The sequence below is a fragment of the Artemia sp. Qi Xiang Cuo genome, chromosome 2 (assembly GCF_049724085.1).
Source record: "Artemia sp. Qi Xiang Cuo chromosome 2, ASM4972408v1, whole genome shotgun sequence".
Taxonomy (NCBI): Eukaryota; Metazoa; Arthropoda; class Branchiopoda; order Anostraca; family Artemiidae; genus Artemia; species Artemia sp. Qi Xiang Cuo.
The window spans coordinates 25,219,129-25,246,766 of NC_142795.1; the positions used below are offsets into that span (position 1 = coordinate 25,219,129).

The 27,638-nt window shown below is 34.3% G+C and overlaps 1 protein-coding gene across 2 annotated transcripts; it reads right to left on the reverse strand.

Moving 5' to 3' along the window:
• Window positions 1-27,638, reverse strand: Taf11 (TATA-box binding protein associated factor 11). Of its 2 annotated transcripts, none has more exons than XM_089099915.1 (5): window positions 27,544-27,638; window positions 23,504-23,814; window positions 22,906-22,993; window positions 19,317-19,413; window positions 1-192 (listed from the first exon to the last, which is right to left on the reverse strand). In XM_089099915.1, exons 2-5 carry the CDS (start codon window positions 23,548-23,550, stop codon window positions 59-61), a joined length of 366 nt encoding a protein of 121 aa, XP_088956041.1. In that variant the 5' UTR covers window positions 23,551-23,814; window positions 27,544-27,638; the 3' UTR covers window positions 1-58. The 2 variants fall into 2 exon arrangements, with proteins under 2 accessions (XP_088956041.1, XP_088956048.1); XM_089099922.1 differs by having other exon boundaries at window positions 27,520-27,608.

A 27,638-nucleotide genomic window follows, 5' to 3' on the forward strand; every position in this document is an offset into this window, starting at 1 on the left:
CAGCAGTTATCATTCTTTATTAAATAAAAATAAATATTTCACAAAAAAATAAATAATTCTACGCGAATCGTCTTAATCTCTTTGGCTTTCCTCCGTGAACAGATCCTTTAGACCTCAATACTCGAACGGATTCCCTCAAATGTTTAGGCTGAATCGGACCTTCTTCTCCTAATTGTTCCATAACGTCAATAGCTAAAAAATAGGCTACATAAGACAGATTTAAGTTATAAACAAACGTGTTTTCACGTGAAAGAATACGCATACATATGGCACAGCAGCGCCACACTGCAGTTCATACACAGTACAGTACGACAGCAAGGAAAACACGCAATGTATTGCTCTAATTTACGTGTAATAGAAAAAAGGTGGTTTACAACAAATTTTCGATGTTCAAGAACAGTATCGCCTAGCAGATTAATATCTATTAGTCCTATTTTTGCAAAATTCTGAAGAACTAGCGCTTTACTGAAAACAAGCTTCCTTAAGTTTTCTCGAAAGTTAAAATTGTGTCGTAAAATTTAGTGATTTCATGGCCTAATAAAGGCTATTAACTTTATGAGTTATTCCTTTTTTTAGCGAGCCACTTAGAGATTTTCCTGTATTCATTCCTGTTTTGGCGCGTTGGTTTTGTGTTTTCAGTAAAGGGCTTGTTTTTCAGAATTCTACAAATATAGGGAAATGTCATGAACCAGTTGTTTGAAACAGTTTTTCACAAAAAAAAAATAAATAAATATTGCATAAATCGAGAAGCAGTTATTTTTGTTCGGTTTATGTTTCAACTTTGCTCTTTACTTTCATCGGTAACACTTTTTTTTAATTGATCAGCATAAAAAGCCAATTGTTTTGGTTTATTAATTGCTATCAAAATTACTTTTTATAGAATTTCGGTTACTAATACTAGCCCGAGTCGCTCCTTACACATAGTTCTTGAAATTTAAGGATCCTTACGTTTAATGCTAAGGTTGTTACGTTTCATGTTACGGGTCTTACGTTTATGTTTCTTCACATTGAAAACTGCCTCTCCGTAATGCAACTTTAGTTTGTTATAATGTGATGTAACATCACTGCAGAAAACGGTCACAATCATCATTCACAAAAGCTTTGAATTTACAAAACATGGCACCAAGAAACAGTGAATATGATTTGGTTCTCACTGCTGTAGCTATCCTTGAGGAATCTAATCAGCAAGTAAAGTATATTGTCCTATTTATTCGATTTCTTTATGAAAAATTTGCTTATTTTTTATTTTCTTTACTTTTAATAAAACTTTTTCTTTGCTTCTTTTTCAATTTTCATATTTTTTCTAGGACATTTGTCTTCCTTCCAGACAGAGTTCCTAAAGATTCTAATAAATGCTTTGACACCATGTAGTTAAAAAAAAATTATAGCCCTTGATTAAAACAAGTAATAAAACTAAAGAGATCAGTCAGCACTTAAGGGGCCTAACTAATTAGATAACTCTGAAATTATTAATCCAAATACTAAGCTTTTTAATTACTCACCCTTTATTGATATCGAGGTTTTGTAGATATTAAATAAAAAAAACAAGTTTTTTTAACTGAAAGTAAGGAACGACGTTAAAACTTAAAACGAACAGAAATTATTCTGTATATGAAGGGGGCTGTCCCCTCATCAACGCCTCGTCTTTACGCTAAAGTTTTTTTATTGTTAAAAAAAATAAAGTTGTGATAAAGTCAAACTTTAACGTAAAGAGCGAGGCGTTGAGGAGGGGACAGCCCCTTGATATACAGAATAATTTCTGTTCGTTTTAAGTTTTAACGTCGTTCCTTACTTTCAGTTAAAAAAACTTGTTTTTTTTATTTAATTTTTGAACGTTTTTGAATTAATGCAGGTTTTGATTTTGGCTCACCGTACATGAATAATTAAAACAAAATTTGCATATTATATTTGGTTAAATGGCTTTCTAGAAACTTGTTTAATTTTATTTACGAACGTTTTTATTAGTAATAAATATACGTAACTTAGAATTAACTTACGTAACGAACTTCTATATTCATAAATTTTTAACACGTATATTTGGGGGTTCGCCCCATAGTCAATACCCTGCTCTTTAAACTATAGTTCGAATTTTTTTTCCATTTCTTTAAAAATGACCTCTTAATCACAATCAGTTGATCAGTTTAAAAACTTGTTTTTTTTTTATTTAATTCCTGATCTTTTTCTTTAATAATGCTGGGAAATCCGGCGCCCCCTTCCTAGCAATGTCCCTGCCCCCATGACAACTTCCTTCCTGGAAAGTTCCTTCCATATAGCCCCCGACCCTCTCCTTCCCCCACCTACCAGAAAAAATCTCCTCTGAAAAAGTCAGTATACTTCCCAATAACCAATACTATATGTTAACATTGAGTAAAGTTCATAACTTTCAGCCCTCCCCCTGGGGACTTTGGGGGATCAAGTCATCCTAAAAGACATTTTTATCATATTTTCGACCATCCTGAACAAAATGGCTATCTCAAAATTTTGATCGAATGACTTGGAAAAAATGAGCGTGGGAGGGTGCCTATTTGCCATCTATTTTTTTGTTAACTTAAAAATGGAAATATAAATTTTAATTGCCGTTCCAATTAGCCATCTTACAGTTTTTTTGGACCAATGGTTCTATACGTTAACCCCTGGGAAAAAAAAAAACAAAAAAACAAACAAACAAACAAACAAATAAAGACGCCTCCTGGATCTTTCTTCTTGCCAAAAATAGAAAATTCCAAATTTTTGTAGAGAAGAGCTTGAAAACTCTAAAGTAGGGTTCTCTGATACGCTGAATAGAATGGTGGGATTTACATTAAGGTTCTATAACTTTTAGGGAGTCTTTTTCCCTTTTATCGAAAATAAGCCACATTTTCACAGGATCTTAACTTTTGATGGGTAAACTTCAACTTAATGAAACTTATATATTTGAAATCAGGATTAAAATCTGTTTCTTTTGATGTATCTATTGGTATCAAAATCCAGTTTTTTAGAGTTTCGGTTACCATTTAGCCGGGTCGCTCCTTACTTACAGTTCGTTACCACGAACTGTTTGATATCTTGCGTACTCTGGAGCAATAATTTTGCTAGTTAAGTTTCAATTGCGTTCTTTACTTTCGTGAAAGAAACTTTTTTTCTACAATTAATATGGCCAAGGCATGGGTGCCAGAACAGAGGAACAAAACCAAAATCAGATGTGGGCATAGGAGAGCGAGTGAGATGCACTTAATCGTTTACACCTGCACCCAGCAATCAGCAATGAATTAAATAATCGCAAAAAACATGAACTTTTGAGTGAACTGTAAAAGCATTCAACTTCAAGAAATAAAACAACTTAGGAACCCATGAATAGATGAGCATTCAGAGGCATCCAGTATCAAATGTCCAATGTCAAGAGCACAATGGGACCATGATTAGCACAAAAGGCGATTCGTCATTTTAGTGAAATACCGCAATTAGAGTTTGACTTGACATTACAAGGCTGTTCCCATTATTGCAATAAGAGGGAAAGTGCCTTTGCTGATTCATAAAATGCAAATCATTCTCACATTCGCAAAATTAAATATTAGCCGCACAGAACTCCGATTTTTAAACTGGATTGCTTGAAAGACCTACGGCCAGAGCCGTTCCGAAGGTTGGTGGTAACCGAGGAAAAATTAATTACAGCCCCCCCCCTCGAATCGAATATAAGCAAAAAAGTCGAATCAAAGTTAAAATTTTGATAAAAGTGGGCAATCCCCCAGCCACGTCCCCCTCAATTACGGCACCTAGGCCTCTGCCCCGGTTGTCCACCCCCTTTGAACGGCTCTGCCTACGACATCATACTTATGCTAGAAGTTCTGCAATAATTAGCCTAATTTTATTTTCCTAATCCAAAATTATCCATCAATGACCTTCAATAAAACATCCAAACTTTCAAACAGTTCGTGGTAACGAACTGTAAGCAAGGAGCAACCCGGCTCAATAGTAACCGAAACTCTAAAAACGAAAAAAAATGATACCAATAGTTAAATCAAAAGAATCAGATTTTAATGCTGATTTAAAATATATAAGTTTTATCAAGTTTAGTCTTACCCATCAAACGTTATGAACCTGGGAATACGTGCCTTATTTCTGAAAAAGGGGAGAAACATCCCATAAAAGTCAAAGTATCTTAATGAAAATCACACCATAAGAATCAGCGTATTAGAGAACACTACTGTAGAGGTTTCAAGCTCCTATCAGCAAAAATGTAGAATTTTATATTTTTTGACGAAAGATCACGGATGCGTGTTTATTCTTTTTTTTCAGGGGTGGTCGTATTGAGCCAGTGGTCCTAGAATATTGCGAAAGGACTCATTCAACCGGAAATTGAAAGCTCTAGTGCCCTTTTAAAGTGACCAAAATAATTGGAGGGGAACTAGGCCCCTTCCCACGCTCATTTTCCCCCAGAGTCACCCGATTAATATTTTGAGATAACTATATTCTTCAGCATAGTCGAAAAATCTAACAACTATGTCTTTGAGGATGACTTAATCCCCCACAGTCCCCTGGGTAGGGAAGGAGATTTTTCTGGAGGAGAGGGGTCGGGGGGAGGGGGTTACATGGGAGGATCTTTCCATGGAGGAATTTTTCATGGGGGAAGAAAATTTTCCATAAAGGGGGTGCCAGATTTCCCAGCGTTATTTAAAAAGCAATCAGGAATTAAATAAAAAAAAACAAGTTTTTTCAGCTGAAAGTAAGGAGCAACATTAAAACTTAAAACGAACAGAAATCATTACGTATATCAGGGGGTTAGCCCCCTCGTCAATACCTCGCTCTTAATGCTAAAGTCTTTTTTTTAGTACTTTCAAAAGAGCTATGTATTTTAATTAAACGGCCGTTGTGATTCAGAGGTCATTCTTCAAGAATCGGAAAAAAGAATTCTAACTTTAGCGTAAAGAGCGAGGTATTGACGATGGGGAGATCCTCCTCATATACGTAATAATTTCTGTTCGTTTTAAGTTGTACTGTTGCTTCTTACTTTCAGTCGAAAAAAAATGTTTTTTTTTAATTTAATAAATGAAGGGCGCAATGTAAGAACTAGATGAAATTATTACTAAAACAACGAAATTATTCCTAAAAAACTCAGAGAGCTGCATGAGCAAGGCTGCCACTTATAAGTCTTTACAATATATTCCATAATCATTAAAAATTTCCCCATTCCGCTCAGAAATATGTCTCAAAGCCCCCACCGTCTATATATTAACTGCTGATACTGTCTACGGAGAGTTACATGATCATCGGTTTTCCCTAGTAGAAAGCCAAAAGCTGAATAGCTGTAGAGTTCGAATATCTCCAAAGCTGAAGAGTTAAAAATTTGTCAAGCCTGTGTAGAAGTCTTCCTCTCTCCTTCACCATCCCCCCTCAAAAAAAACTTTCGAACTATCTTCCTTCCTCCAAAAAATTCAGGCCACCCCTGAAGTAATCTTTTTTATCTGTATTAGTAAAAAAAACTCAATTATTTTCTTTCTCTCATAGTAATTTGTTTATTTTTTGTTTATTCATAAGTCATGTAAAGCTTTCACAGTCTAAAAGTTAACTGTTTGTTTTATTTATATTTTGTTCGTTTTTTTTCCACCAGGCCACTTCATATGGAAGGAGCTGTCGTAGAAAGTTCGGAGGGACCCAATTCGACTGGAAGTTGAAAGTTCTGGTGATTGGAGGGCAACCAGCTTAACTCCCTCTCCCCTTTTAGCTGCCCTCTACCCACAGACATCCGATAAAAATTATGAAATAGACATTCTGTTCAAAATAGTTAAAAGGTTTAGCAACTATGCCTCTGAGGATGACATACAGCCTGTAAGTTATGCAAGTTCCCCATTCTTTACATATAAGTATCGTTATTGGGAAAGAAGGGAGACATGTTTGATATTGGGCCGCCAAAAATGCTAAGGGTATTAAGCTGGAATTTTTCAGCGGGATGTTGAACTAAATCAAAACGCACCAACTACATGCAGCTTGTCAAAAGGGCGTATCAACAATACCTTAAAAACAGCATAGGGTTTAAACCTGAAACTTTTGGGGCATGTTGAACAAACCAAAATACATTAGGTGCATACTACTACAAGTACTGCAACTGAGACTACTTGCAATCGCGACTACACCTACTTGTGGCTGCGGCTACCTGCGAATGCGACAACTTGCAACAGCTAAAGCTACTGCTACTACTACAACTTTTGAATTAAATCATGAGAATTTAAATGCATTCAGGTAGTCAAAATGACATATATGCAATATCTCAGGAACTAAATAGGGTATTAAGTTAAAACTTTTAGAGAGACTTGAGGGGATGTAAAACAAAATCGAAAGACGCTACATGTATCTAAATTGTCAAAAGAGGGTTCATGCAATATTCCACGAATAGCTGATGGCACTACGCTAAAACTTCCAGGGCATGTTGTTGGGAATGTTGAGCTAAATCAAAAGACACTGTGTGCGTCCATGATGTCAAAAAGATTGTATCTGCAATATGTCAGGAATAGCTAAGGGTGTTAGGTTGAAACTTTCAGTGCATGTTGAGGGAGAATGTCGATTAATATTTGTCTATAATCAACACGATGGCGGTCAGAATGGCTTCAGCCCTACAGAAGCCCAAAGATTATGCATATTTTTAATCCACTTATTTGAATAATATTCCACGCACCCATCCATCCATAGTTCTATACACGGTACATTATTATTAAATATACTTTACTTTATTATTATACATATACATTATTATTATATATTGATATACATACTTTATTTCAAAGTTTATTGCGAAATTTTGTCCGAAAAATAAAATAGTAAGCCAAAATCTTGATTCTTGAGGAGATTAAATAAAAAAACAACAAATTTTTTCAACTGAAAGTAAGGAAAAACATTAAAGCTTAAAGCGAACAGCAATTATTACGTATACGAGGGGGGTTGCTCTTCCTCAGCACCTCGCTCTTTACGCTAAAGTTTTTTAGTACTTTTAAAAAAAGCTTCTTATTGTTCTAATTAAACGATAATATTCTTCCAGGAGACTTTATTAGAGAAATGAAACAGAATTCGAACTTTGATGTAAAGAGCGAGATGTTGAGGAAGAGCAACCCCCCTCAGATATGTAAGTTGTTTCTTACTTTAAGGGAAAACAACTTGTTTATTTCATTTAATTTCTGATAGTTTTTTAAATAATGCCAGGAAATCTGGCTACACCTTCACGAAAAAATCCCTCCTCCCAAAGGATTCACTCTCGAGACAATTCAATCCTGGTGAAAATACACCCCGGATAATTACCCTTAATATCTCCACGCGTAAAACTGAGTCGGCAAAGTGAAAGCAAGACATAAGACGAATTTCGTATAGGAATTCTGACAAATTCCCACAGTATAAAATTTTTCTTGAAAAATTCGCTCCTTACAAACTTCCATCTCCATGGAAAAATCTTCCCCGTGGAAAATCCCACCAGCAGAAAATTCACCCCCCCCTTACCCGAAAAATGTATGCATACTTTCCAATAACAAATACTATATGTAAACAATGGGCAAATTTTGTAACTTAAAGACCTTTCCCTAGGGGCTGTGGGGGGTCATGATATCTTTAAAGGCATAGCTAAGCTAATCAACCTTTAAACTATGCTGAACAAAATGGCTATCTCAAAAATTTCATTAAACGGTTTGAGAAAAAAGGGGCTTGGGAGTCACTTAAAAAGCAGTAAAACTTAATTTTCGTTCCAATGAGCCCTCTCCTGATATTCTAGGACCTCTGGGTCGATACGATCACCCCTGAAAAAAAAAATAAAAAAAAATAGATAAACACGCATCTTTCTTCTGGCAAAAAATATAAAATTCCACATTTTTGCAAACAGGAGCTTGAAAACTCTACAGTAGGGTTCTCTGATACGCTGAATCCGACGGTGTGATTTTCATTAAGATTCCATGATTTTTAAGGGGGATTTTCCGCTTTTTCGAACGAGGCAAATTTTCTCAGGCTCGTAACCTTTAATGAGTCAGGTTCGTAACCTTTAATGAGTAAGACTAAACTTAATGAATTTTATAAATTTTAAATTAGCATAAAATCCGACTCTTTTGATATATCTGTTGGTATCAACATTCCGTTTTTTAGAGTTTCGGCCACTATTGAACCGGGTCGCTCCTTACTTACAGTTCGTTACCACGAACTGTTTGAGAAATAGAAAAAAGCTTTACAAATATTCCTTTCATTAACCAATAAAAAAAAACCAAGTCACTTAAAAACGAACAGAAATAAATTTTTAAAAAAGTTCCTCTACAAAAGAAATTGTCCAAAGAAAAACAAAGAGCTACATTAAAACCTATGACGAGCAGAAATAAAGTTAAACAGTAATTCAAGCGTGAAAACGAACATAAATCAAAATGACATAAATTACAATAAGTAGTCAAATCAAACTTAAAACGAACGAAAACTACCGCATCAGAAAGTCATTTGCACTTTACAGTAAACAAAATTCAATATTGCATAGAGTTTCAGGAACAAATATCGATAAATTTTAGACTGTCAATCTAAATTTCGTTAATTCTTCCAGTAATCTTGGTTATTATGGCCATTTTCATCCTTTTTTTTTGATTTCATGACAAATAAAACACAGATCGGAATAAAAAAAATCAGTAAAGCGAAAATGACGTTTTGGTCCTTAAAGGGCACAGGGAGCGTTAGCCCTACTAGTGTTTGTTGTAGTTTCTATTCGTTTTAAGTTTGAATTTATTAGAAGTTATGCCCGTTTTACACTTGAATTAGTATTTGACTTTATTTTTGTTCTTCTTAGGTTTAATGTAGCTCTTAACTCTTCTTTAAAAAACCTTTTTTTAGGTTATTTTTTCAATTAAGAATATCAAAAATAAGAAAAAACAAATTAAAGGCAGATTTCAGATTATGTGAATAAGTATGTAAATTCAGCGTACAGGCTTTAATATTTTATATTTGAATCGAAAAACAAGGCTGGTGTCAATAGATAAGTGCTCAATAAAAAAGAAACATCCGGGTAATTTACCTACTTTTCTCAAATTTAAAGTTTTCAAGTCAATGAACCTTTCTACAGAAACACAATGATATTTTTGAAGACATTCCAATAAAGGTGATGATCATTATTTTCTACATTCATTAAAAAAGCTATGAATTTATTCCGTTTTCTCTTTCGGAACAATGTAAAATGGCACGAACTTAAATTGCGTGTTTGAATCTTTTGCCGCGTAAAAACATTGGCTAATCCTCGATCCTAGGACAAATTCTGCTTCTAAGAAAAATTAACATGTGTACTGATTAAGCACATTTTATACGTGACGATATGTTCAATATGAAATTTAATAAATCAACAAACATAACCTACTAAATGCTTTCATTTTTGTTTAATATTCGAGTTTCAGCGGTATTTTATGAATCCACATCGAGAACATGCAAGGGGTCAGTGTATTTAGAAGAAATATATAGCCAATCTAAAATATGAGTAGAGCATTCATACGACTTGATCATTCTTCGAGGAGAGAAGAGGGGACTGTGACTATAAAATAAAATGGGCGTAGACTTAATTATCCAGTTTTGACATTGAACCAACTTTTGTTTTTGGTACTTGTATGATATATCGACCACAGCAAGTAACCATATTAAGAAAACAATTCTTACTTCACAATATGTAGAATAACCATAGTTACTACATTTTGCATGTAGCCTCGCTATTCTTTACCCCCCCCCCCTCTAATGTGCAAATACATATTTTCAATGCATTGCAATTTGTTTTTCCAGTTTTTGTTGCATCACAGTTGATTCAATTTACAGGTACACGAGTTAAACAACTGAGAGGCATAGATAGGAAATATATAATTTCGGCTATATATTTGCACACCAGGGGGGTGGGGGTGAAGGATAGCAGGGCTGCATGCAAAATGTAACAACAATGATTATTGTGTGTATTATAAAGTAAGAACTATTTTCTTAACATGGGTAATTGCTGTGGTGGATATTTCATACAAGTACCTTTTTTTTAAATCAAGAACTTGTGGAAAATATGACGAACCACATGTCACATTTACATATGTGCTGCTACAACTAATTCTGCTAACTTATGCCGACTGAGGCCAACATAACTTTGCATACTGATCATCTACCTAAGCTTATTCAGAGCTTGACTTTTTACTCCCTCCGATGAAGTTCCTATTTCTTTTATATGTTTTCTTATGGGTTCTAGAAGTAAAAAAGTAAAAATAGTCTTCTGATCCAATTCAATGGCATCTTGCTTTAAGTTTGGCCACAACTGGATTACCAACAAACAAGTTTCAATGGAAAAATAATATAAAATAAAATTCTATATACCTTCCGCACGATAAAACAGAAAAAAGCGCCTACTGCAAAATACTTGATTTTCAGTTCAAAATCAACGGTCAACCTGCCCGAGACTCTAGGAAAGCGTGCCTTTCCAAAAACTAGTACACAAGTAAGTATGACTCTTAAATTGGACAAGTATGTCCAATTTAAAAGTCATACTTACTCCCACCATTTACCCGTCCCATTTTTCTACTTCACTTTCATTTTTCACTCGTTCTGATTCTCACTGTCGCTTGTCTTCTAACAGCACAATTTTTTGTATTTCGTTGCTATTTTTTTTACACTCTCTGATACTCGCTGTCACGTTTCTGCTAACCCTACAATTCTTTGTTCTTCGCTTTCATTTTTGACAAGTTCTTATTCCTGCTGTTGCTTGTAATTCTCGCAGCCGCTTATCTTCTAACTGCATATTTCTTTGTTCTTTATTTTACTTATCATTACTTCAAACGTTTTTTCAATGCCCCTTGCCTTAGCTGCTCGGATTGGTCTTGTCACTTTTGATGGGCTAGGTTGTTCGTTTTCACCCGTACATTTACATTTCTCAGGTAGTTCTCTTGATCTTGTCTCATTGGATCACAATATATAAATATTAGATATATGTAGTGCATTTATTATCTTTATATTATCTTTACACAGTGCATTTGATGGTCAAGTTTGTTCGTTTTGAGCTTACGATTTTGTCCCCTTTTGTCCTTTTTTGTTCCCATTTTAAGATTGCTTTAACTATTTTTTTGTCCTCGACATATTCTGAAGCTGCTGAAAATATCTTTTGAAATTTACATCACCGATTCTGATTACGTAAATTAACATATTTCTAATTTTTTGTTCAACAAATTCTCCTAAAACTGATTGGAAATCTAATTTCCTTGAGTCTTCATGTTCAATCGGCATAATTGCTAAACCAAACAATGTGAAGTTGGGGCTATTGTGCATGTATTAGCTCTAGAATTACCACAGTTATCCAAGTAGGATATAGTACGATCTAAGGAACCATAACTGATTTAATGAGCCATTCGCGGTTTCGCCCACTATCCTGATTCATTGTTCATATAAGATACTTTTCTATTGGTTTTAGCCTGGAAAATGATCTCTCTCCAAAAGCAACGCTTACTGGAATTGTCAAGAATATGCTATTTTACAATGCCGAAAAAAATTGTTCGTTTTGACGCAAGGGTGGGGCCCTTTGAAACGCAGGGCCCGATTGGACCCAATCGTTCCAATCGCCTTTCTTTCGACCCTGCTTGAGCACAAATCGATTTTCACACAAAAAAAATAAAATAAAAAAGAATAAGCAGAGTGGAATGCACTTTACCGTTTGTTTTCATGAATTATTATTTTACTTCTATTCGGTGAATTATTTTATCCAAGCTAACCTCTAAAAACACATATTTTTGTTTCTGTTTTAATAAGTGACGCTGTCTTTAGACCCCAGTGCCGTGCCGATAAGAGAAGGTCGGCGGCGGTAGGGCCAAAAATAGCAGTGATGGCGTGTCGCCGGCAAGCCACCGATGATTTTTCCGCGCTGCCGTCAGTGAGATGTTGGCGGCGCACCGCCGGTGCGATCAATGTTGACCACAAACATTAATATTTTCATCAGTCTTTCTCAAATCCCAGCTTGAAGTTACAACAGATTCGGGCCTATTCATGAGTTAAAAACTTCGCAAGTCGCTGACTGGACGCTGGTCTTCTTCGTTATTCATCAAGAAAATACAAATCTGGTAGAAACAAAATAATAGATTCGCCGTGGCATTCAATAAGATCCATGATATCTAATTAAAAGGGAGCACACACAGATCGGATCGGATGTTATGCTGATTTCAAATATATAAATTTCATCAAGTTTAGTGTTACCCATCAAAAGTTACGAGCCTTAGAATATTAGCCTTATTTTCAAAAAAGGGAGAAAACACCCCCTAACAGTCATAGAATCTTAATGAAAATCACACCATCAGATTCAGCGTATCAGATAACCCTACTGTAGAGATTCAGAGCTCCTATGTCCAAAAATGTGGAATTTTGTATTTTTTTTTTCCTGTCAGAAGAAAGATCATGGATGCGTTTTTGACACAATTAAGAATTGCCGCAAAATTCATTCAAATTCAACCGAACGCCACCGCCTCTGCCCTTTAGCGGCACATCCATTACAGAACCCTGAAAGTAATTTCGATACATTCATATGGCCAAATGCACTTTTTAGACCCCGATGAAGCTTTTGAAGGACACCTTGCTCATCCTTTAAATTATGGGATCTCTCGAAATCCAATGGAAACTTTTGGAAGAAATATTGCGATACACAAACAACTAAGCTAAAGGTTACATGAGAATGCGAGAAGTGGAGAATGGTCTAAAGCAACCTGTTGCTTTAATGGGGCAACAGGCTCGGATAGAAGCCAAGTGTCAATTAGAATCAATCTATAAATGCCTGTCGCGTAGCCGTATATATATATATATATATATATATATATATATATATATATATATATATATATATATATATATATATATATATATATATATATATATATATATATATATATATATATATATATATATATATATATATATATATATATATATATATATATATTATATATATATATATAGCCTATATATACAGTTACATATGTTCTGAATCTGAATGTTGCTTAAAATTTAATGCATTGAGGGGGCCTCGCACCCGGTTGACCCGGCCCTGTTGCTCAGCTAGAATACGAAAATTTCACACTATGGGTTGTTTCTACGAGGTTTTCACTGGTTTGACATATACTTTAATTACATGGATTTTTATACATGGATGTCTCAACCTTTTTCTTAGTAGAGCACGGAAGCAGATCAACGTAATATCTCAAATAAGGCAGATACCTAATTTTCATTTCGTAACAAATATATTTCACAACCAAAGCTACGGACCACCAACAATTATCTTTTTTACGACCAAAACAAAACAGTTACACGTGCTTCACGAAAAATAACAAACGAAAAAAAAGGTAATATGCCGGCTTATTTCGTAACCATTATTAGGAAATCAGGAGACATCACGTAGCCTTTGCCGGCTATAACGCGCAGAAACTCTGTCCCAGCAACAGCTGGAAAACTGAGAACATTTGCCAAGTATTAATGTTTTAAGCCATTGTCTGATGTTTATTGCGTAATACCACATCCAAACTAATTTACTGGCTATTTTATTGTGTAGCTGTTTTTGAAGCTGCGTCGTAGAGAATTATGTTGACTAAAAAATATTTTACGGGGTGGTTGAAAATTCAACCAAAATTATCACTACTCTCATAAATTCCGATGCTCTAACAAAATAAGATGTATCTTAAGCAGGTGTTGCTTAAGATACATTTTATTAATAAATAAATGTCAAAAGGAGTAAAGCTTAAGTTGAATATACAAATCAAGCTTACTTAAAAGCGAAAGCCAGCGTTTCCCGAGATTAGTTAAAAAAAAACTTTCCGTAAAAAAAGTTTTTCAAAGAAAAGTAAACGCCTTTGGAAACTTAAGATCAGGAGATACAAATACCTGTTAAAATTCAAACCCAAAAGGACCAGAAATTACTATTAAAGAATAAATGAAACCCAAAATGAACAGAGATTAAATAAACAATCATAGTAAAAAAAACATACAACAGGTACTAATATAAATGATATAAATGTCAAAAGGAGTAAAGCTTAAGTTGAATATACAAATCAAGCTTAAAACAAACCGACAAATTTCGCCATTGGGGCATAGATGAAACCCAAAACAAGCAAAGATGAAGTAAGCAGTCATGGCAAGCAAGAAAGCAATAGTGACTAATATAAGAGAGTAAATGAACTGTAAAGTGGGTGAACATGAAATTTAACATACAAATACTGCTTGAAACGAACAAAAAGCTCTACAAAGAAGAGTTTGGGTTTTGCCTCCTTCTTTCGCTGTAAAAGTCTATAATCTATTGCGTCATTGGCACTTTACTGAAAACTATACGTGTCTTGAGCAGTCTTGGAAAGTATAAACAAGATCAAACAGAATATTTGATATATAATGATATTAATTGTTGAAAGATCCATCAGTTCAAAGAATTTTTTTCACTGTAATTTTTATTTTCATTTTCTATGCTGTAAGAACTGAAAAAAGAAAATATTTGTAATATTATTCGTCTTAATTAAAGCGCCAACGACGCAGTAGGCTTTAGGTTTTTACAGTTAAGGAAGGGGGCATTATCCAAACTCTTGTTTGTAGTGAAACTATATTCGTCTTGAATAATCTTAGAAATAACTAATAAATTAAGCTGAATACTTGATGTACGGTATAGATATTAATTGCTGAAAGCTCCTCTGTTCAAAATTTTACTGTGATTGTAATATTTATTTTCAACATTAAGTACAAAAGAAAACATTTGTAATATAATTCGCTTTCAGTAAAGCGCCAATGATGCAGTAGGTTTTAGACTTTTACAGTGAGAGAAGGAGGCAATACCCTAACTCTTGATTGTAGTTATTTTTGTTCGTTTCAAGCTTGGTTTGCACATTCAATTTAAGTTTCACTCGTTTTAAAATTTATTTATTCATTTATATTAGTATCTATTGTATGTTTGTTTGCATTAGTTGTTTATTCAATTTTGGTTCGTTTGGGGTTTTATTTATACTTCAATAGTAACGTATTTTTTTCGTTTTAAGCTTGATTTGCATATTCAAATTAAGCATTACTCGCTTTAAGATTCATTTATTCATTTATATTATTACTCGTAGTATGTTTTTTTGCTATGATTGTTTATTTAATTTCGGTTCGTTTGTGTTTCATTTACTCTTTAATAGTAATTTCTGGTCGTTTTGGGTTTGAATTTTAACAGGTATTTATATATGCTGATCTCAAGTTTAAAATGGCCTTTACTTTTCTTTGAAAAACAATTTCAATTTCGACTCTTAAAAAGTGAGCTACAACTTTCAATTTCCAATCAAATGAGCACTCAATGAAGTTTATACGAGCATCCCTTCCATAAGAACCATATATGCCCCAGGGCATAACTTACAACGCCAAACCCCGAACCCTGGGGGGCTGTGTCGACACCGAAGTTTTTATTATCTAGCCAAATAGCAAGTTGAATGGGCGTGATTCATTACACCAAACCTAGCGAACAGCTCAAGTTATGGTCCCGGACGTCCGTTCTCTATCGGAAATCTTTGAGGCAAAGGACTCAATAAAATTTGGTCCGGAAATAACAGCTACGGTTTTAGCAGCACCTCTAGTGGATTCAAAATCGGATCCGATAACTCGTTCCACAAAAAGCAAATGACGACGGTTTGCGGGAGGTCAGTAACCATAGGAAATCACCCACGACTGTCACATAGGTGATCAAATCAGAAACTATGAAGATATATCAAACAGTTTGTGGTAACAAACTGTAAGTAAGGAGCGATGCAGCTCAATATTAACCAAATTCTAAGGAACAGAGTCTTGAATAAAAATAGATACAACCAAAGAATCGAATTTTGATGCTTATTCAAAACATGTAAAATTCATCAAATTTAATGGTACCCATCAAAAGTTATGAGTCTAAGAAAATTTGCCCGGTTTTTGAAAAAAGAGGAACACACCCCCAAAACATCAATTGATCTTAATGAAAATCAATCCATCAGGTTCAGCACACCAGAGAACCATACTGTAGAGGTTTCAAGCAATGTACAAAAATGTGAATTTTTGCCAGAAGAAAGATCACGGATGTGTTTTATTTTTCGGGGGTGACCATATCGAACCAGTCAAGGAGGCACACTTGTGCCTCTTTAAAGAGGCGAACCACCACAATGTTAAGCGATTTCCGGTCCTAGCGGCCGCAGAGAGACGGCGGTGATCGCATTTTGTAGCCTAAGCTCAAACTAAGAAACATGCAAAATTTCACCCCCTCCGACTTTATCTTCATGGGGGAAAGTGTCCGATCGGGCTGAAATTTAGAGGATAAGCTTTCCTAGGGCATGGGAGCTTATCTTCAAAATTTCAGCTCAATCTGATCACTCCTTCCCTGTTTTCCAAAAACCAAATATACCCACTTAATGTTCATCAAACTATTTTTTTTTTGTTAGCCACGCCTATAGGCCACAGTTGGCAACGGATCCGGGTGAATGAGGACTCATTCGAAGCGGAAATCGACCTGTTAGAGCTTTTGATATTTTCAGACCGAAAAACCTCGTTTACATTTACATTATGATTTACATTTACGAAAAACCTCGTTTTCCTATCAGGGCCCATGTTAATTCTTAAAATTCCTAAAAGCAGAATATTTCATTATTAAATTAGATCAAAATAGTCCTCTTAACCTGACAAGCCCGACTGCAAGCTTCCAAAAATTCCAGCTCTTTCCCAGAAGTTTTTTTTGTCGAAAAACGAAAATCTTACTTTCTATTCGCTTGCGTCGAAAATAGATTGCAGAGACTGAAAATAAATTATCTATAGTCTCTGATGGTACAGTGGTCACTATTGTTGCCTGTTGTGCGGAAGACCCGGGTTCGATTCCCCGGATGAGCAAGTTTTTTATATATAGAATTTAAAGTAGTAAAATCCCTGTACGTTTTAAGGTTCGAACTTGTGACTCAGCCTCTTTAACTCTTTAGAAAACATAGTTTTTTTTCAAATAATGATCGTAAAGATCGGAAGAGGGCTCGTTTGATCGGAAATTAAAAGTTATAGTGCTCTTTTTAAGTGACCAAAAATATTGGAGGGCATCTAGACACCTTCCCACACTCATCTTTTCCCCAATGTTCCCCGATCAAAATTTTGAGATAGCCTTTTCAGCATAGTCGGAAAATCCAATAACTATGTCTGTGAAGCTCACTTAAACCCCCACAGTCCCCGGGGGAAGGGCTGCTAGTTATGAACTTTGCCGATTGCTTACATATAGTATTGGTTATTGGAAAGTTTACAGACGTTTTCAAAAGGGGATTTTTCTGGTGAGGTGGGTGGGGGGAGGGTTAGGTGGGATTACGTGGGAGGATCTTTCCATGGAGGAAGAAAATTTCCCATGGAGGGGAGCAGGATTTTCCAGAATTATTTACAAAACGATCAGAAATTATATAAAAAAAAGAAGTTTTTTCAACTAAAGGTAAGGAGCAACATTAAAACTTAAAACGAACAAAAATTATTACGTATACGAGGGGGGTTCTCCCACGTCAATACCTCGCTTTTTACGCTAAAGCTTATTATAGTACTTTTAAAAGAGCTATTTATTCTAATTAAACAGCCTTTGTGATTTAGGAGTCATTCTTAAAGAATTGGGACAAAATTCGAACTTTAGTGTAAAGAGAAAGGTATTGACCAGGAAGCGACCCCCCTCATATACGTAATTATTTCTGTTCGTTTTAAGTTTTAATGTTGCCCCTTACTTTCAGTTGAATTTTTTTTTCTGCTTTATTTAACAGATCCATTAAAGGCGGATTTAAGTGTATCCAATTTGTAGTTGCTTTGCGCACAAAAATCTCAGTTTTAGAGTTGAATTCCATTACAATCATACAACCAAGAACTTTTTTGGTTCTTCTTTTTACATTTGCATTTTTTTAGCTTATTCCTACAAAATTGTCGGCTGAAAAAAAAAATTTATTCAGAGGCTGAAGCCATTAACTATAACTACTCTTTCAAAATTTAAACACTATAAGAAAATGATATACATCTTAAGTGAGTTAGGCAGAAACCTTAACTAAAATACAAATTACAAAAAGCCAGTATTTCTTAAGAAGCCCCTTTTAAAATCGAAGGGGTGGGGGGCAGGGTAGTATTAGCAGGGATTGAAAACCTATGATCAACGGGTCACCAAGTGACCCGTTTACTAATTCGAAGTGACCCACTTTAGTTCCAAAACAGTATAATAAATAAAAATAAATCATAGCAAACACGAAAAAAATATTTTTGGAAAAACAAAGATACGAAGAACAAAATTTTAGTTCTATAACAAAGTTACAGTAAGGATAGTGGGGGAATGTAGTGGCATTCTCTGAAAAATTTACCATTATTAGGCCTGCGAATCGTGTTCATTAGCACGAGGATAGTGACGCACCTGCGCAGCTAAATTATTATTACGCAGTTACCAAAGAGAAATTATAATAATAAAAAAAACATAAACAAACAAACAGCAAAATTAGGTCATTCTAGAGTGCACAGAAAAGTATAGACACATTGAACATGGTGACAAACTAATATGGTATATACTTTACGCACAGATTTGCAATAATGAACAACACTTTTCTTCAAACCATAAAGATGTGAGGGAAGCGACAAAGGAAGATGAATCCAAAGACATTATTAAACATGTATAAAATTTTTGAAAACAAAATAAATTCATAGTTTTGTTAACAGTTATAATCCTCTGGAACTACCTAATTTTTTGCAGCTCTTAGCACTTGAACCAACGAAAAACATTTAAAGACGATGAGCTTTTGAAAAAAAATCCTTTCCATAAATGTTCTGAACACTCATTTAGACACTTCGCAAATAAAAAGCAAACAACTGAGAAAATCGAAGAAATGCCAATATAACCTATAACAAGTCAACATCGCGCTAAAAATATGGCAAAAGAAATAAAAAAAGAGAAACAGTTCAAAAATTATGAGGGTTCCAGGGGAGAGTCAAGAGGGTTCCACATTCGGAGATTCAAGGGCATGAGCTATATAATATATTTTTTCTTCAAATTATTGGATGGGGGCCAAATACCCCTCCCAAACAACATCACTGGTTTTAGTCACTGATGTTCTAGCAATTTTATATTGAAGGCAGGTGGGTAAGTGTTATAAAGAAGGGGTTTTTGGACTAACGCCCCCTTTGATATCTCAAAATTTTATGACTAGCCCTGTAACTTAACATATTTATTGTGAAAGTTTCCTACTTATTTTGTTTTTTCACCCTCCTCTCCCCTTATAAAAAAAACCTGCTTAAGTTACTGCTCGAAATTTAATTTACTTAAATCACTACAGGACTAAAATCTCGAGAAATTATTTTCAATCTCAATTAGAATGTGTTTTACTCACCTCCTTCAACAATTTCACCAGCATAAACTTTTGCTATACCAGCCATGGCAATAACAACATTCTGTGAAACAGAGCACATGGCAATATTCTGCATTAACTGTAATGAAAAGAAAATACTTCACGAAAACGCAAAACAGACCATTCATGGGAAAGGACGGTAAGTAGACAGCAACACACGTCAATAGTAATCAAAAGCTTGAAAAACAAAAATCTGGAAACAAAAGGTACATCAGGAGAAGCTAACCTTGATCCCTAATATGTAAAAGTTATTAAATTTCAAACCTATCCTATCAATAGATAATAATATGAGCAAATTAAAATTATTCTACAAAAAAAAGAAAACACCTTCAAAAAGGGGTGCAATTTTGAGAAAATTGCACCACTGAATGAAACGTTTCCAGGAATCCCAAAGATGATATATTAGCATTCTATCCACAAAAATACAATATTTCAGATTTTTCCTGAAAATTGCAGCTCAAACCTAATACAATTCAATCGCACTCGAACTAGCTAATACAACTTGATTCACCTAGCTCTACCCAATGCACTGTAAAAGATTGACTCAATTGATAATACGGAATTCGTTCACAAATTAATTATCATACATTTTTTTCTTATTTTATTCTACTTTAAGCTAAGATATTTTTTCTCTTATTTAAGAAAGAGCAAAATTTTGTTTCGGTATGACAGGCATTAGCATATATGTGTTCACAGCTAACCGAACCTGCTGTGAGTGTATAACCAGTATTTTTCTATGCCTCTATACAAGCAGGCATTTGTGGTTCAGGGCAGATTGCTTTGTCCAGGTAGATCTTGAACCAATTGAAATAGGGGAACTTTCCGTATGGCCATAAAAAAACACAAAAAACATAGCTTTGTACGGGTAATCTGTAATTTTCTAAAGAAAAACGAGATTTTTTTTTATTCGAAACAGTCAAAGAAATCTATGCATTTGAAAAAAGAAAAAAAAATTGAGCGGATAGTTCGATAAGAAAGTCCGAGAACGTTTAATAATGTAATAATGTTAAGCCTCTACAGTCTAAACATAATAAACACATAACAGAATATTAAAAACTGAGTGTTTTTTTTGCTTTCATTATAAAAGAAAGCAAAAATGCACGACTATTACCACAAACACTTTTATTTAGATTTTAATCATGGAAAAAAGACATGACATTAATAAATATATATATTTCTTTTAAAGGCTCTATTTCAAAATAGACTAAAAAGTGGCTTTACATAACATGGATATTGAATTGATCCAAGCTATAAATGCATAAATAACAAAAGTCTGTGAGTTGAGGAAAACAAGTAAAAATGCACAAAGCCCGATCTGTTTTCTGCCTCTTGTTTCGCTTATACTCGTAAATTCTCAAGATAAAGATGTTTTTTACTTTTTATTCCATGCTGAAAACGAGTTGAATTTTTTATTATTGCTATTATTTTTGGCTTTTTAGTATACTTTCAGACTAAGGACTTTTGGTCTTCTCTTAGACAAAAATGCATCTTATTTAAGATTCAAATCTAAGTTATCGTGGCCGCAGGCAAGTGTTTTTACCACTGCATTATTAAGTATTGTATAATAGTGTTTGTTTTATACTTTTTTCTGCGCCCAATCACCAGTCAATGTTGTTTCATTTGGGGAGTATAAGGAGGGAGGAGTTTGATGTTTTATTTCACTGCCCTTGCAATGGCATATATTGATCAAATTTGAAAGTAACTGAACAACTGGAAGTGGTCCAAAAAATGGCTCTCAAAATTATGTGACGAAGAAACAAAAAAAGGACAAAAAAACGATACAAAAAAGTCGATGAGTTGAGGAAAACGACTTAAAACAAGTTAAATAAAAACATAATGCCCAACCTGCAAAAAATCTTGAAGTTACCTACAAAATTGGACAGAAATTTTGAATTGGTAGAGAGAGGGAGAGAGGGAGAGGGAGAGAGAGAGAGAGAGAGAGAGAGGAGAGAGAGAGAGAGAGAGAGAGAGGGGGGGGGGGGGGTGTTAGCAGAATACTGAAAACTGAGTGGTTTTTTTTCCTGTCATTATAAAAGAAAACAAAATTGCATGACTATTACCATGACTGCTTTTATTTAGATTTGAATCATGGTAACAAGACATTACAATAATAAATATATATTTTTTGAAAAAAAGGTCAGTTTCAAAATGGACTAAACATTAGGAAATAATTTGTCCTCAAGAATCTATGAATGAAAGTAAAATGAGGGATGCAAAATGGATTGGACTTTACGTAATAAAAATATTAAATTGATCCAAGTTATAAATGCATACATGATGAAGACTGTTAGTTGAGGAAAACGAGTAAAAATGCACAAAGTAAAGCCCAATCTGTTTTCCACCTCTTGTTTCACTTATGTTCATAAAATCTCGAGATAAAGTTGTTTTCTACAATTTATTCCATTCTGAAAACGAGTTGAATCTTTTAATTATTATTATTTTTGACTTTTTAGTCTACTTTCAAACTAAGGTCTTTAGTCTTCTCGTTATCGTGGCCACAGGCAAGTGTTTTTACCACTGCATTATCAAGTATGACATAATAGTGTTTGTTTTATACTTTTTGCTGTGTCCAATCACCTGTGCATCTTGTTTTGTTCGGGGAGTATACAAGAGGGAGGAGTTCGATGTCTTATTTTGCTGACAGGTCAATTGCATATACTGATCAAATTTGAAAGTAACTGAACAATGGGAGGTGGTCCAAAATTGGCTCACAAATTTAATAAATTTATGTGGCAAAGAAACAAAAAAAAGTGACAAAAACGATACAAAAAAGAAGGCGAGTTGAGGAAAACTACTTAAAACAAGTTAAATAAAAGACTAATGCTAGCACACCTGTCTGCTTAGTTGTACAATCAAATCTGATGAGCCCTGTATCCCAATGGATCCCTCATAGAGAATTGGACTGCTAAATTGTGAGTTCTAGCACCCTTTGAAAGTATAAAAGAGATCATACCACAACAAAGGGTTGTTTTATACCTAAAAATAATTGCACTGATACAAAAAGAGAAAAAATGCTATCAAACAAAAAATCCTTAAAAAACCTGGTAAAAATCTAGAAGTAGCCTGCAAAAATTGGACAGAAATTTTGAATTGGTAGAGAAAGAGAGAGAGAAACAGGGCTGGGGGGATCCCCCCCAGCACATAGCAGAATAATGAAAACCAATTGCTGAAAAGTACAAAAGAAATCATGCCAGAGAGAAATGTCCTCCAGAGAGTGTAAACTCAATTGGGATGCTATCAAAGATGGAACAAAATCTAGTCACCAGTGAACCTGCAAACAACTAGTCACCATTCCAGAGCTTTACAAGGAGAAATCCTTAGATTGCTCCTAGCTGCAATTTACGGTAATAAAGGGTCAGTTTATACCTCAAAATAATTATGCTGATCCAAAGAGAGCAAAAATGCTACCAAGCAAAACATCCTGAAAAAAACCCTGCAAAAATTGGACATAAATTTTAGATTGGTAGATGGGAGGGGGGTATAACAAAGTAAACCATGTTTATAGAAAACTTTCTCTATTCATAAACATATTTCTAGAAGGCTAACTGTAATAAACATGACAATAACTTACCCTTTTAATAGCAGCTTTTGGGAATGCAGACCTTCTATACATTTCATATCTGTTGAGCTGGTCTTCAGTGAAGTTGGATACTAATACCCTAGAGAGGAATCAAACATACTTACAACCAAGAAAACATATTTAAAATAATTAGCGTTATTTCAATCCGAATCTATTTCTATTACAATTTTATCATGAGAATATTTTGTAGTAAAAATAAGCTCTCCTTGACAAAAAATCACCAGAATTCTAGCCAAAAATTCTTCAAAGCAATAAATTTAGCTGAAGAGTTTTCCCAACAGGTAGGGAATGTCTATCAAGCAGACTAGGGGAAAATTTTCCTTCAATGTTGCTTAGTTAAAAAAAATTGGTGGATATTAATTATTGAAACCAAACAATACATTGACTGATTAGTAAGCTTTTGCTAAGAATATTTGAAACACAACATTCAATAGAAAACTGTTTAATGCAAAATCAGATTGGTTACTAGGCTGCAAAACACCAAAGAAGTAGTGAGTAATCATTATTCAAGTTATCATTTAATCAAATGATCTAATACTAGCATAAAGTTGCAATACTGTACACCAAAAATTAATTATTTTAAACTTACTGCATTTTTTCTCTTTCTTCTTCTTCAAGTTTCCTCTTTGTTTTCATTTTTTGTAGTTCAGCTGGGTCTCCCTGCCCTAAAGTGGAGCTTGACTCCCCGTCTGCCTTTTCTTTCTTGGGTTTCTTTGGTCGAGGTGGCAAAAACACAAATTCATCTAACTTAAAGCTGGCTGCTGCTTAACTTTCATGTCTAGGTGTTGCAAGCAGTCTTGACAAAGGGTCTAACTGTTCATATGCAGCTCTTGAGATTTTTGCTGAGCTATCAAACTGCTCTATTACCTCATGTTCTTTTGGTGTATCTTTATCCATCACCTAAGAAAGTTCATTATTTAGCAAATCAAATCCCCTATCATCAGTGCTCAGGACAGGATCTAGGGTGGCAAGCACCCTGGGCAGCAGCAACATAAGCTAAAGAGCAAATTACAAAGAAACACTTCCCAAAAGAAGGACTAATTCAATGTTTGAAATTATCAAAATTACAATACCCAAGTTTTTGTCAAGCATAGTTATACGTTTTAGTATCTGGCCTTTCCCTCCTCTTTTCCTTTAAAGTTTCATTGAAACTAAGGATCTATTGAGATAAAAAGCAATGTAATGGGCATACGAAAGGCTTCAATGGTTGTTTGTTGCCCAGCTAGGTAGATTCCCTTGTTAATACTTTTAAGATTTTCCAGGGGTACCAATTCATGAAAACAAAGGGATACAATAGTTTTTCTGGTTTTTTTTTTTAATGAAGACACAAAAAAGGTGCTTTTCAAAATCAATGTAGTATGTTCTAGCATACATGCCTAATGACAAAGTGACACTTTTACTTTGTTTAATCCTTGCAATAAAAGTCACACTTACATCATTACTCTGTATTGAAACAGTTCTGATATTAAAGTGGTAAGCTTTAAGCTAAATTAAATAAAAAAAAGTTTTTCAACTAATAGTAAAAGGCAACATTAAAACTTAAAACAAACAGAAATTATCCTGCACTTGAAGGGGGTTGCCCCCTCCTCAATCCCTTGCTCTTCATGCTAAAGTTTTTGGTGCTTTTAAAAAGCTTCTTATTCTAATTAACTGGCCCTTGTGTTTCAGCAGCCATTCTTAAAGAATTGCAACAACAAATCAGACTTTACTGTAAAGAGCAAAGTAATGAGGAGGAAGAATAATTTATGTGTTCCAAGTTTCAATGTTGCGCCTTACTTTCAGTTACCATACTTTCAAACTTTAATTTTTTTATTTAATTTCTGACAATTTTTCAAACAATGCTGGAAATCCAGCTTCCTCTCCATGGAAAGTTCCTCCCATAAAAGAAACACCCACCAAAACAATTCTATCCTTGTTGAAAATTCTCCTCAGAAAATTTCTAGCAGACAATTTTGCCTGAAAAATTCTTCTAAGCACACTCTTGTTTAAAAAAGACTTTAATTTCTGATTTTTTTTTTCAAATCATGCTGGAAATTATGTTTCTCTGATATTACAAGCCCTACATAGAAAATGTTTCCTGGACCCCCCCCCAGCAGAAAGTCATCCAGACACTTGCAACCCACTGACAGGTTCCTCTAGACAATTCCCCTAGAATATCTTCACATGTTAAATTGAGTCGGCAAGGAGAAAGTAAGACAAATCAAAACAATCTTGTATAAGAATTCTGACAAGTTCCCTCAGTGTAAAATTTCACCTGGAAAGTTTACCCCCAGAACTTCCCCTAGGTAATGTTAGTATATATCCTAATAAAAAATACTATACATACACAATGCACAAATTTTATAAATTACAACCCTTTCCCCAGGGGCTGTGGGGGTTGCATTATCCCCAAAGGCATAATTATTTTCAACTATGGGGTTTACATTATCCCCAAAGGCATAATTATTTTCAACTCCACTAAACCAATGGCTATCTCAAATTTTGATTGGATGACTTTGGAGAAAAAAGGGCATGGAACAGGGCTAGTTGTCCTCTAATCAACAAGACCCTGACCTTACTCACCTATCTAATCATATATGACAAACAGTATAATCAAACACAATCAACAAAAAAGAAGTCTATAGACATGCATCATTGTCATTAGTAAATATAAGTCATCACAAACTTAAAAGCAAAACACCTCAAAACTAATGGAATATTCAGAAGTAGCCTAACCACCTTTCATTAAGGCTTGTCAGAGGAATACACACTTGCCTATATGGATTTCAGAACATTAAATATAGTGGATCTGCAGTTCAAATCTGTTAACTACTGGTAGCCTATAATCATTCTGCATATTAGGCTATGAAGTAGCCTCCAATAAATTTTTTAATGTTATTGGTATAACATAATATCTAAACAGTGGAAAATGCATTGTATATAGGCTCCCCTAGGTCTATATAATTCAGGGAATAGTTTATATTTGACCTATAGAGGTGGGGGGATAAAGTAAATTTAGGATGCAAGGAAATGTTAAATTTAGACTAAGGATGACATTCTAAAGGTTTTAGGATTTCTCTAAAGGTAGGTCAGTGTCCTAGCTATTTCAAATTGCCAACACTAGCCTACCAGTTAGCCTAATCAAGGAATTTAGATAAATTTTTACCAAATCATATTATTGACTACAAATAAAGGAAATATACCACTTGATGCCTTTTTTATGCTCTTAACAAATATAATAATCATTTTGGTTGGAAATGATTTTTACCCCCACCCCTATTTATACCAATTCAGGGTAGCCTATATATTTGCACATTAGGGGGGTGGGGGTAAACTTTATTTCTGATGTAAATCAGAGGTAAGATTAAACTCCCCCTCTGCCTAATGTGCAAATATATACCCTGAATTGGTATATATAGGGGTGGGGGCTAAAATTCATTTCTGACCAAAATGATTATTATATTTGTAAAGACCATAAAAAAAGACATTGAGTCAATAATATGATTTGGTAAAAATTTACTGGAATTTATGCTACCACTATTTTCAAGGTAACCTAATTCAAATAAATTCATTCAGTAAATACTCAAATTTCAATAAAAATGTGTCAATTAGACAAAAAAGCAAATTCAGGAGAAAGAAAGGTAAAATTCTAGCCTACTTTAGTTACTTTTGGCTATCTTGGAAAAGGGTTGGGTTAGGAAAATGAAACTTTCAGGAATGGATGTACATGCTAAGGTATGTCCCAGGAAGGTACTTTGAAGTACCTACCTCCACTCATCCCCCTCTATATAATGGTAAATTACTGCACATTACTAGTTGTTTAAGCTAATATTTTATCCTATATTACTATCATAATTATAAATCATTGCTTACCTTACACAACTTCAGCTTTTAATCTTGTTAATTAAAATATATTCCAAAATCCTTTTTCCATTATAAGCCATTTAATTATCTACCCATGCTGACTTTGGTTATGGTATAATGCAACCGGGTTTATTGTGATGTCACAAGTTTGCTTATCATAACCCCTTACCCTTAAGGGTAGCATGAAGGTGCCAAACAACTCTGTGTTGATAAGCCATTTAAACTTTATTAATTAGGGAAAGAATTTGACAAGAGATAGACCAGTAAAAATAATAGAATTATTATTAGAGAACAAATTATGTCCTGGGAAGATGTTTTTGAAATCCCCCTTCCACCCAAACTCAAAATTTTCTTAAGTTTTACTTTAGAAGATTTTAAAATATTTCTAAAGCATTAAAATATAGAGTGCTAAAAACATCAGAATCGACTTCAGAGGACACGTTATATCACAGGAAGAGGTTTTTGAAATCCCCCTTCCCCCCAAACTCAAAATTTTCTAAAATTCTACTTTAGAAGCTTTTTTTAAATATTTATAATTATGATAGTAATATAGGATGAAATATGAGCTAAAACAACTAGTAATGTGCAGCAATTTACCATTATATAGAGGGGGATAGGGATGAATGGAGGTAGGTACTTCAAAGTACCTTCCCGGGACATAGCCTAGGCCTACCTTAGCATGTACATCCATCCCTGAAAGTTTCATTTTCCTAACCCAGCCCCTTTCCAAGATAGCCAAAAGAAACTAAAGTAGAATTTTACCGAAAGAAAATTTTCGGGCAATACTTTTTTTAATTTCAGTTTATTTATAACTGAAATTATTAATTTCAGTATATGGCAGGCAATCCAAAATAGTTCTGCCGCTTCTTCCTAATATTGTC

Coding starts and splice junctions, on each gene's coding strand:
- Taf11 (XM_089099915.1), bottom strand. CDS start 23,550: ATGAAAACAAAGAGGAAACTTGAAGAAGAAGAAAGAGAAAAAATGCA. Junction 19,414..22,905: donor CAAAAGCTGCTATTAAAAGG/GTAAGTTATTGT, acceptor TTTTCATTACAG/TTAATGCAGAATATTGCCAT. Junction 193..19,316: donor TGGTGAAATTGTTGAAGGAG/GTGAGTAAAACA, acceptor CCTATTTTTTAG/CTATTGACGTTATGGAACAA.